We start from the raw sequence: 12587 nt of genomic DNA, 5'->3' as shown, positions 1-12587 counted from the left end.
CCTAGCTACTCAGGAAGCTGAGATCTTAGGATCATAGTTCAGAGCCATTCCAGGCTGGAAAGTTCGTGAGACTCCTATCTCCAATTAAGCACTAAAAAAACCAGAAGTGGCACTGTGGCTCAAGTGGTAGACCACTAGCCTTGAGCTGAAGAGCTCAGGGACAGCACCCAGGTCCAGAGTTCAAGACCCACAACCGACCCCCCCAAAAAAAAAATCAAGAACACTGGTTTACTAAAAGTTTTTCTTAAGGGAAGTTTTTACTTATAGATATTACAAAAGGAAACAAATATACTGTATTGTGTATTTTTAACTATATATATATATACTATATTGTGTATCATTTTTAACAGTATGAAAAGAAAGAAATGCAGTCTCATTAAAAAGAATAATCACATGTAAACATTGTGTGACTATTGTTTAATTGATACTGCTCTTCATTTCATATGAATAACCTAGTAGACCCTAGTGGTACCACTTAAAGAGTTGGGACTTTGGAATAGCTCTTAAAAATACATGCATAGCCAGGCACTGGAGGCTTACGCCTGTAATCCTAGCTACTCAGGAGGCTGAGATCTGAGGATCGCGGTTCAAAGCCAGCCTGGGCAGGAAAGTCCGTGAAACTCTTTATCTCCAATAAACCACCAGAATACCAGAAGTTGCGCTGTAGCTTAAGTGGTAGAGCACTAACCTTGAGCTGAAGAGCTGAGGGACAGCACTCAGGCCCAGAGTTCAAGGCCCACGACCAACAGAAAAAAAAAAAAATTACATGCATAACTTTGAAGTAAAGTGATATTTAGTGATAACCATATTGCACTCACTTGTTTATTGTCAGTGTTTATAGATAGTGTTAATAGTGTTAATAGATAGATAATGTTTGAAAAAATCATTTAGTACAAAGCCTGTCATACAACATTAAGCACTCAATAAATACTGGCAAATCCTTAATGTTCTTAAACAGGCATCCTTGCAGATTCACACTGCTATGCTTGCTTTGGACCAGTTTCAGGAGAACTACAATCGCAAGCCAAGTATTGGGTAATGCTTTTTGTTTCAAAATAACTCTTTTCCTTTTCATTAAAAATGTGCAGAAATTACAGATTTAAAATTGGGGAAATAAACTTTCAACACTTACAATTGCATTACCAGCAAATATGCAGAATCATAAACTTTCATTGAGACTTTCTAGTTTTTGTAGTTTTTTTATTTATTTTGATTTATAGTTTTGGGGAAAGAGAAGAGGTAAGTTTATAATAATGAAATCATAGTAAATGGGAATTTTCTTATTTTGAACCCCTTAAAAGCTACAGCTCCGTTAAAAAAAAAAAAACCTGGGAATTACTAGAATATTTGTAATTTTTTTCTTTCCTGTCAAATACTATTATATAATGGTTCTTGCCTTGTGTATTTAAAACTAAATTTTACTTATATACTGTCCTTTGGTATAAGATTATACTTTTGAAGTAATGTATTTATATAACAGTTAACCTTTAAGTCAATGAAAGAAGCACTTGGTGCTATCCGTTGGCAAAATTGTGTAATCTTTTATATATATCTTACATTTTAGTTTTTATTGTGACATTGTTTGTGACACAAATGTATTTGAGGTGGTTTCCTTTGAATTGTAGATGTCAGCAAGATTCCGAAGAACTGTTAAAACTAGCAACATCTATAAGTGAAACCCTGGATGAGAAGGTAAATACTCAGTTGTAGTTGTATTAAGTATTGATTTGTAAAAGAAATATTCTATTTCCTATCCTTTAAATCCTATCTTTGCCACAGTTGACTCTGTAAAGCTAAGTCTTTTCACTTTGTTATGCTGTAGTTTATCTACAAAATGGAATAAGCCTATTGTAAACATTAAAGGATTTGGCTTTGTACGTACAATACTTTATAAGATAGGTAATAGTTACTATTTGCCACTACTACTATTAGTATTGTTTTCTTTATTCTCGTATTACTTACTTGATTTTTTTTCTTAGTTTTATTTGAAAATGTTAAAATCAGAGGGGTGACAATTATATAAATCAGATAAAAAGAGTATATTTCCTTTTGGATAATGTCGCTCCTTTCCTTACTCTTTCCTAATTTTTCCCTCTCATCCCACCCACAGTTTGTATATTCATTTTCAACATAGTGTCCGGTGAATACCATTGCTGCATTTTTTACCCATTGTCCTTCCATTTCTGTGCCTCCTTTACACTTCCAAAGACATATGGACAAACAAGACAAAAATTTTTTGGTCTTATTTGATTTACTTGATTTTTTTGTTGTGATTTATTTAGTTGTGGGGTTGTTTTTTTAGTTATATTAAAAGTTATGAAACATATTTCACCAAGTCTAGAGATATACAAATATGCATACAATAATTGGATTCAGTTGTCTAGGTCAGAATTGATGAGGCTTGATCCAGAACAGCCCTACAAAGTATAATAAATCTCTGAGTACCATGTACAAAATAAAGGAAAATGAAGTATCATTTACTTGATTTTTAAATATCATATTTTTGTACATGTCACCTAAAAAATATTTCCTACATTTTACAATGCCAATATTAGGTAAGATTCATATTTGCAGCTGTCATCATATATTATTGATTATCTTTATATACTTAATGTTAATTTTGTATATGTGTGTTTTATAGGCTACATGTTTTACAAATCTTCTCTTAAATTTATCTTACCATTTTCCTGTGGTTTGTGCCCATTTTGTCTTAAAATTTTTTTTTATTTATTTTGAATCCTAGGGCTTTGTGCATGTTAAGTGAACACCCACCAATGAGCTATATCACTAGCCCCTAATGTGTTTTTATTTTTTACCCAAGGCCACAAAGCTTTTCTCATATTGTTTTTTAGAAATGTTATGATTTCGTAGTTTTTGTAAGTACATTTTTATATGTAGATGAGAGCCTTGACTTATGCAATGTATAGATTAAATGTAAACTGCTCTGTTTCCTTTGTTGCTTTTATGTGTGCTGGTACTGGAACATGAACTCAGAGCTGGACACTGCCCTTTAGACACTGCTTAGCCTTGCACTGTACCACTTGAGCCACATCTCCACTTCTGGCATTTTGGTGCTTAATCGAAGATAAGACAGACTTTTCTTGCTTGGGCAGGCTTCAAAACTCAATCCTCACATCTTAGCCTCCAGAGGGTAGCTAGGATTACAACCTTAAGCCACCAGTTCTCAGCTCTTGTATTTATATATGCAAATAAAGTACTTAAACCGTTGACCATATTCCTCTTTATTCACACTCTGAGATCCTCCCTTGTCCTCCCCAACAGAGTCTGTTTTATTTTCCTGTATTGTGTGTGTGTGTGTGTGTGTGTGTGTGTGTGTGTGTGTGTGTGTGTGTGTGTGTGTGTGTTAATGGTATTTACATTCATTTATTGAGGATCAACTACTTGATGTAGTTTTCATTAACATTTGTTTTAATCATTTTTGTTATTTGTAAATATGACTGACTGGCATCACAGCAATGCATTAACGAACACTATGAATCATAGATGTTTGCATTCTAAATGATATCCTAGGCTACAGTGTATACTCAAAGCAAAAATTGGGCAGGCAATGATAAAGGGAATTGTTCTTTAAGCTAATAAGGGAATGTCTTTTTACAATGCGATTGAGAAGTTTTTAGGACTATTTAATATTTATCTAATGGGAAAATCAGTGTTTAAAATGAGTAGTAAATCTGTTAAAATTATTATCTCCTATGGTTTATGTTTCAGACGGAAGTAAATGCTAACATTGTGCATTGGCTCTCTTGGACGGCTCAAGGATTTTTACCCCCACTTGCTGCAGCAGTAGGTGGTGTTACCAGCCAAGAAGTATTAAAATCTGTGACAGGAAAGTTTTCTCCTTTGTGCCAGTGGGTTAGTTCTCTATTTTACCATTTCTTTATATTTTTATATATCAAAAAATAAATATATTACATACTACAATATTCAACAGTATATGTAAAAGTCAATAGTAAAATGTTTGATTTGTGAACGAATGTAACAGGTACCTTAATTCTGTAATTGAAATTCCAAAATTTAATTCTGTATCTGAAACCAGCAATGTCATATGTTGGGAAATGACCCAAAGTTACCTTTTCAGGTTCATTTCCTCTATGTAGAGGTAATGCACAGCACATGAATTTTTGTTCCATTTAGTTATTTGTTCTCCATTACTGTTACCTTAGAATTCTTGAACTGGTACTGGTGCTAGGGTGTGAACTCGGGAACCTTTCTTCACTCTTGCTTGGCTTTTTTGCTCCAGGCTGGCAGTATACCTCTTGAGCCACACCTCTACTTCCAATGTAGAACCTTTTAATATGAATCTTTAATCTCCTACTTGGGGATGGAGTTCTAAAGGTAGAAAATATGAATTGTACAGTTTTGAAAAAAGTACAGGATCAAAACATCACAAAGTGGGGGGGGGGAACCCTTCATTTCTGTTACCAGAATGTATCGAAGTGGGCATATTCTTCAGGCCTTTTCTGTTTTGAAACAGTTACTTTGAATGTAATATTCATCATTTTTATAATATCCAAGTACCTACATGATGCTACTTGGTTGAATTACTTATTTTTAAATGGAGAATAAAAGTTGTCAGGTTAATTACAACAGTTATCATAGATCAGTAGGAATATAAATTGTGTGTTATAAATTTACCACCATTGTCAACTTCCAATTTAACCATGCAAGTTACTTAAATTAAAATGAGAATAAAGGGTTCTTTATTTTTTTCATTGAATAAATAATTGTCATGTTTTAAAGAACTTTGAATTTAAGAATGTTGAAATTATGGGTTCCTATAGCGTATGTAGTTACTAATTATATATACTATATCCAAGAACATACTAAGTAGTTTCTACTGAAAAACTAACTTGACTATTATATATAGGTGAAGTTGAATGGGTCTTCAAAATTTTGATGTAGTTTTGAAAATTATATTTGGAACTTCCTGTTTAAGGTTAGGAAATACCTTCCTTATGATGAGTAACATACACGTTAACAGTTCATTCAAGTTTTATTATTGTTTTAGTGAAAGAATATTCAAAAATATATTTTATTTTACCTTATACAAACTTGATATTACTTTTACTGAGTAACAATAGAAATTTTTTATAGTGGCTTAAATTTTATATATAGTAAACTGTGTTTTTAATCTTCTTTTAAGTTATATCTTGAAGCAGCAGATATTGTTGCATCCCTAGGCAAACCTGATCGTGAAGAATTTCTCCCACGGTAATACTGAAATATTGCTCTTTTTATCACTTTATAAGGTTTATAAGGGACAGATATTAAAATTTTTTGTCTAAACATTTTAGTTTTCCTTTTTCCCTATTTTGTAGTTGTTATCTCCTTACAGGTTGCATGTTATAATAATGTTTACTACTTTATAATACTGAATATAAAGTTTTAAATCATATGTCTTAAAAATGGTTAGTATTCAAAATGTCATAATGATAGTACATGAAGAAAAGTGCTATCTGAGATCTTTATATTGCTCATTCTTGCTTTTTTGAGCAATAAATCTCTTCAAATCAGATAAAAATGCATAGATTTCATTCTTCCTAAACACAGATAACCCAGATTTCTGGGTTAATTAATTTTAGTGAATTAATAAATTTTATTGAATTAAAGCCTATCCCGCTAAGAGCTTTCTAAAAGTCACTATCTTAGAAAACAATTTTTTTCTAGATAGATTAGTCTCTTAGCTGAAGTTTTACTTTCTGAGATTTCATTTACTTACAAAAATGGAAAATTTCAGAAATACAGAATTTATAAATTTTAAGTTACCTGAAATTCTGAATAGCTTCATGAAATTTCACACTGTCTTTCCTGGGACATGAATCCCTTGACTATTGTATGTATGCTTTTTACATCTTAATCACTTATAGACCCTGCCTCTTATCATATCAAATATCACAATTGCTTCTGTTCAAGTATCTCATGTTTAATAATAATACACAAATAATAATGATTTTGACCATTCTGATATTCCAAAAAGAAGAAAGTCAAGTTCTATCTTTAAATGAAAGGTTACAGTTTCCAACCTAAGGAAAGGAAACATACTAAGATTATGGTAAGAACAAATCAAGCTGGGCACCCATCTGTAGTCCCAGCTTGGTGGAAGTCTGAAGTAGGAAGATTTCTTTAACTCAGAAGTTCAAGAGCATCCCAAAAAAACACAGAAGGATTTTAAAAATAGAGCTAAAATTAATAAAAGGAAAAAACCCTGAATATTTGGTTTATGAAATGAGGAAGAAGTAAAAAGAAATTCATGGTAGTTTTTCTGTTGCACCTCAAAACCTGCAAGAGTTAAAGCCACAGTGTCCAATAAGTACTTAGTTAAGATGAACTGGCATTAAAATTTTATGTGTATGTATGTTGAGGATAAAATTTTTAGTTTACATCAGAATTAAGATCACCTGAGGTTTCAGATATCTACAAGGGATCTTGACCATGTTCCCTGTGGGTAAATGGGGCCTACTGTAAACTTAAGTCATCATCATTTGTCATTGTAACATCATACATCAAATGGAAAAAGGGAAAAGTAATTTCTTGAGAGCCTTATTTTTCTCTCAATTGAGGGAATAAAGTATATTTACATTACAGTAATGAAACTGATGTTAATTTTGCCTTACTGTTTTTCTGGTACATGTTTTCTCCAGAGGAGATAGGTATGATGCCTTGCGAGCCTGCATTGGAGATACTTTGTGTCAGAAACTACAAAAATTGAATATCTTTTTAGTAAGTGTGACTACTGATGGTAATGATTAGTGCATTCAAACTGCTGCTGTGAAATATTATGCTAATTACTAAAGTAAATAAACCATTTAGCCTGCAAAACTGAGAATGTTTGCTATCTGTTCCTTCACATAAGAAACTGGCCAACTCATGGTCTAAAGAATTTATACCAGGAACCAGTGGCTCATGCCTCTAATCTCATGCCTATAAACTCAGGATGCTGAGATAAGAGGATTGTGGTTCAAAGCCAGCCCAAGCAGAAAGTCCATGAAACTTATCTCCATTTAGTAACCAAAAAGCCAGAAGTGGAGCTGTGGCTTAAGTGGTAAAGTGCTGTCCTTGAGCAAAAAAGCTTAGGAAACACACCCAGGTCCTGATTCTAGCCCAGGACCAACCAAGCACCAAAAAGAAAAAAAAGAATACATTTTAAGTTAGAGTATGAGTATAAATGTTTGAACATTAAATGAGTTTCTAGAAGGATATTTTCCTCTATAGATAAAGAAACACAGATATAGTCTGTCCTAATATGTTAGAACATGGCTGGAAAACTTTCTTTTAGTATTGTTGTTGTTAATTAATAGCCATGAAACTATAGCTGGTGTTTACTAGCAATTTTTTTATATAATGTTTTGAAGGTCAGAAGTTATTGCTGAACTTCTACATCCATATTGAATCTACTCTTACCAACTTTTGATTGTTTTTATTCCAAACAGGAATTGTCTTAAGATAGTTCTGTATATTAGAAATGTGTAAAATTACTCGTTTTATTTCTATTTTATATATTTATTTAGTGTCAGTCCTATAGCTTGAACTCAGGAACTAGACTCTGTTCCTGAGCTTCTTTTGCTCCAAGATAGCACTCTGTCACTTACTTGACCCACAGTTCAACTTCTGACTTTTCTGGTGGTTAATTGGAGATAAGAGTCTTCACAGGGGTGCTGGGAATGTGGCTCAGTGTTAGAGTGCTTCCCTTGCATGCATGAGGCCTGGGTTTGATTCCTCAGCACCACTTAAGCAGAAAAGCCTGGAAGTGGCCACTGTGGCTCAATTTGTAGAGTGCTAGCCTTGAGCTGAAGCATTGAGGGACAGCACCCAGGCCCAGAATTCAGGCCGCACAACCAGCCCCCCCCTCCCCCCCCCCAAAAAAAAAAAGAAATTAAAAAAATAAAAGTCTCACGGGCTTTCCTGCCTGGGTTAGCTTCAACAACAATCCTCATGTCTCAGACTCCTGACTAGCTACGATTACAAGCATGGACCACTGCTTTATTTTTATCTTTCATAAAAGATTAGCTCACTGTGTGACTTTTGTTTCAAATCTTTAAATATCATCTATTTATAGGAATTAGAAATATTATAGTTTTCTTTACTTGTGTAGTTTCTTTAGTTAGAGACATGTATAAGAGTAAACTTTTAAAATATGTACTTGTTTTGTAACTTAACATTTGGAGAAAGTTAGAATGAAATTGTTCTCTTTAAAGTATGCATTCTAGTTTTATGAAATCTCATATTTAAATCAATCATTTTCTCCCCTCTAGGTAGGATGTGGAGCCATCGGCTGTGAAATGTTAAAAAATTTTGCTTTACTTGGTGTTGGTACCAGCAAAGAAAAAGGAATGGTAAGACAGAAATTTTGGAGAGCTATATATATTCCTGTTGTTGGCCCTTTTTAAATTGTATTTGGATATAGAGCATTAGGACTGAAAGTATGGTGCTAAGAGTTATAAATTTATTCTTTGATAGACAAAGATTCCATTGCTCCTTGATCTTAGTTTGTCTCAGTGTGTTGCTGGGCTCTTTAGCTGAGGATCTGGCTGGTGGCAGACACTTGCCCCACAGAATGAAGCAAGATTTTTGACTGCACCCTGAAAGAATAGAGACATCTTACAGGAAGAAGCCAAATAAAGTTTTCCCAGTGAGTACTCAAAAAAGTATTTCCAGAGAATTAGTGCTCACCTTTTCTATCTTTTTGCTTCAGGCACAAAATGCTTGACAGTTCTCTCTTAGTATTAGTTCTGCCTACTGCACTAAGGAGACAGCTAAATGTTGGAATTTTACAATCGAGTAAGAGGAATAATGTATGACCAAACCTGACATTAAAATGTTCCATAATTGGGACTAAAAGACTTCAGTTGCAACTTTGCTATTCTGGGCCATTTGTGTCTGAATTTTAGTTTCCGCAGTTTGTCTTACCAGTAAATTTAGATTCTCTGTTGGTAATGTGCTGATTTTTCTCTAGTGTTAAGAGACTTAACAGGGTTTGTTGGGATTTATAAAAAGTTAAAAAGCCCTGATATCTAACTTGTTAGTACCTTAAGGAAAACTAACTCAATGAGTGAAAAGTTTATCAGAGTACACTGTGTCATTTCCTTGTATTTTTGTTAGTCTTTTGTTTATGATTGAATAAATGAAAGATAAAATTCTGACAGCCAAAGCATCAGTCTTAGTAGCTGTTTGCACTTGGCTTAGCTTCGGCCATTAAGATAAACCTTCCAAAATTCTATGACAGCAGTGGGCAAACCTTTGCTCCTGGAATTCCAGCTCATCTTACGTGAGCCAACTTTTTTTTTTACAAACCTCTTTTAAAACAGTCTGTGTATTTCATATGTGTGTATAGGTATGTGTTAGCATCTTTTTTTTTTGTCGGTTGTGGGGCTTGAACTCTGGGCTGGGGTGCTATCCCTGTGCTCCTCAGCTCAAGGTAAGTGCTCTTCTGCTTGAGCCACAGCACCACTTCTGGTTTTCTAGTGCTTTATTGGAGATAAGAGCCTCACGGACTTTCTTGTCTGGGATAGCTTTGAACTGTGATCCTCAGATCTCAGCCTCCTGAATAGCTAGGATTACAGGTGTGAGACACTAGTGCCCAGCTTGTGTTAGCATCTTTAGGATGATTTTCAACCTGCTTTTATAAAGTTCATGTGATAAAAATAATTTTCACATAGTGAAGACTAAAGTAAAAAGATTATTTTTGAATGAAGTTGTCTAAAGCTTCATGAATATATGTGAACAAATGATATTAATCTGTTTTATTCTATTGTAGTTATAATTCAGGTTCAATTTCCATAAGTTATATTTGGGTAAATAGAAGTCTGTAGACCTTCTTGAAAGGGTTAACTTACACATACTTCAGGCTTGCAGACCAGATAGATACCTGTCACAACTGTTCAGCTCTACCATTCACGCATGAAAACAGACATACACAATATACAATTACCCTGTAGGAGCACCTTGACTTACATACCCTGCCTTAGCCAGATTTTATTTCAAATTGCTAACCATTTTCTAATTTTGACTTTCTATGACCTGAACAGTAACTTAAACTATTCTGTGGTGATTGTTTTAGTCATACTGAGAAACACAAAATAAATTACCTGTTGTTTTCCTCTTGGCATTAGGTTACAATTACAGATCCTGACTTGATAGAAAAATCCAACTTAAATAGACAATTCCTATTTCGTCCTCATCACATACAGGTATGTGGCTACTTTTTAAATATTTAAAATTACCTGTTACATTATACAAAATAGTTTTCTTTTTATAAATGGAAAGTAAGGATTGAATAAGTATATGTTCTTTATTACAAGCTCTTCAATTATTAAATAATTGGAAAGCCAAAAGGGAAAAGTTTAAAAATTGTTTTATCGTTAATTTTACATTAATATTTGAAACAAACAGTATTTGTTATTTTTGATCATCAAAGTATATCTCAATACTTGATTTCCATAAGTAAATATACTGAAACGATTTCTGATACTCATATTACAAATTTGGAACTATACTTTTGGTGTCCTTGTTACAAAAACTGTCAAGTTTAACAATTCAAACCTTTTTGTATATTTAATCTACTTTAACTTTTCAACATAGTTTTATTAAAAAGTAATAACTTGTTTTCAGATATTTCAGGAGAGAGAAGCAATTTCAGTCAAGCATTCAATATTAGAAATTTTTCCTTTTATTGTTTAGTAACTCATTGGTAGTAAACTAAGTTAAATGAAGTTTAAGAATGTCACATCACATAAAGTAACTAAAGCAGTGAGTATAGCTAATGTAATTGTCTAACTTATCCAAATATTAGGAGCAGAGTACCAAGGTCTCTTCAAAACTCAAATGTATCACAGTATTCATTAGCTTAGATTTTTATCTATAAAACAATCAAAAAGACCTACTTATTATTTTACTGAGATGCAATAAAGGTTTCTGCACTATTAATACTAGAAGTGAAATATGTCAGCTTAACAGTGTGAGAAGAGACAGAAATACTATTAAAATTAGTTATATGAATTCAGAGTGGTCAAGAGAAATTTAGCGTCAGTAGCAGTACTCAAAAATGAACTTTGATAATACTTGAAATGACTCCAAAGGTTTGATGATTATACAACCTTTAGAAAAAAGAACGAACTATGTTTCTATAGGTATTCTTTCTTACAAAACTGAAGTAGAAGAACAATTTCTGAAGATATTGTAAGAATTCTGGGGCTGGGAAGGTGGCTCAGTGGGGGCTGGGAAAGTGGCTCAGTGGTAGAGCACTTGCCTTGCATGCATGAGGCCCTGGGTTCAATTCCTCAGCACCACATAAGCAGGGAAAAAAAAGCCGGAAGTGGCTCTATGGCTCAAGTGGTAGAGCGCTAGCCTTGAGCTGAAGAGCTGAGGGACAGCGCCCAGGCCCAGAGTTCAGGCCCCATGACCAGACCCCCACCCCTCCCCCCCCCCCCCCCAAAAAAAAAGAATTCTGAAGCACTAAGCTATGAAATAGATTGTTTTTATGTTTTTATTTTTATTCATAATAGATAAATAATTTGGACTTATGTTCATTATTAGATACAGCTACAGTAATCAGATCCAGACTACAATGATTATGATTTCCACAAAAAAATAAAAATTAGCCTCATTTTTCTTTCACTCATGTTTATATATTCCAAATAATAAGGATGTGTGAGTTCAATCATATTTCATCTTTTTTTGTTTAACATTTTTTTCCTTCTGTTTGTATTTGTTATTTATTTAGAAACCTAAAAGCTATACTGCTGCTGATGCAACTATGAAAATAAATCCTCAATTAAAGATAGATGCACACCTGAACAAAGTATGTCCGGCCACTGAGATCATTTACAATGATGAGTTTTATACTAAACAAGATATAATTATTACAGCATTAGATAATGTGGAAGCCAGGAGATATGTAGACAGGTATGTTTTTGAAATTTAGGTTTATAAAGTATCTTTCACTTTTACTTTTTATTTTTCATGCCAACTAATTGAAATATTACCAAATTTTCTATGTTCCAGTGGTAGTACTCCTCAAACCCATAGATGATTTCAAAACATTAAAAAATTGTTATGAGCCTAAATGGTTTTCATTGTTTACCACTCTACCTTAAAATGTGCCCAATATTCCCTGGTTTCTCTATAGCCAGCTACATTTACCTTATTTGGGTTCTTAAAAGGCTTTCACATTTTACCTCAGGGACTCTCAAATACTCATCAGGAAGGGGTATTTCTTGTTTTCCAGAATTCCTGACTCCAGTCTACCTACCTGCTCTCAGTTTAGGTTTTTCACTTATTTAAGGCCTGCAAATTTTCTTTCAATAATTTTTCCTTAATAGCATTTATTTTTACTAACATGTATATTTATTTAATGTTTGTTTTCTCACTAAACCATTCATCAAAAATCATTTTTTCATCACTATCTTCAATGCCAAACATAGCACTTTATGTTCCATAAATATTTGTGAAAAATGGATGAATGAATGAATATAAATGTGTACATCTTACATAGTCTTTTTAACATCATTATATGACTTACTAATGCTAGGATGCTAGAAGTAATATATTAACAGGAAGTTTTACCAGTT

The 12587-nt window shown here is 33.3% G+C and overlaps 1 protein-coding gene across 1 annotated transcript in view; it reads left to right on the top strand.

Moving 5' to 3' along the window:
• The window catches only part of Uba6 (ubiquitin like modifier activating enzyme 6), a 57963-nt gene that overhangs the window by 24105 nt on the left and 21271 nt on the right, over positions 1 to 12587 (top strand). The window contains exons 12-19 of the mRNA XM_042678090.1: positions 959 to 1035; positions 1626 to 1692; positions 3730 to 3873; positions 5165 to 5232; positions 6663 to 6741; positions 8274 to 8354; positions 10131 to 10208; positions 11741 to 11922. Of these exons, the coding sequence (XP_042534024.1) occupies positions 959 to 1035; positions 1626 to 1692; positions 3730 to 3873; positions 5165 to 5232; positions 6663 to 6741; positions 8274 to 8354; positions 10131 to 10208; positions 11741 to 11922 (776 nt within the window). The remainder of the gene's footprint in view (positions 1 to 958; positions 1036 to 1625; positions 1693 to 3729; positions 3874 to 5164; positions 5233 to 6662; positions 6742 to 8273; positions 8355 to 10130; positions 10209 to 11740; positions 11923 to 12587) is intronic.

This window comes from Dipodomys spectabilis, unplaced genomic scaffold, assembly GCF_019054845.1.
Source record: "Dipodomys spectabilis isolate Male_0828 unplaced genomic scaffold, ASM1905484v1 ptg000043l, whole genome shotgun sequence".
Taxonomy (NCBI): Eukaryota; Metazoa; Chordata; class Mammalia; order Rodentia; family Heteromyidae; genus Dipodomys; species Dipodomys spectabilis.
The sequence above is the reverse complement of the archived record's forward strand: the minus strand, read 5'-3'. Positions and strand labels throughout refer to the sequence as shown.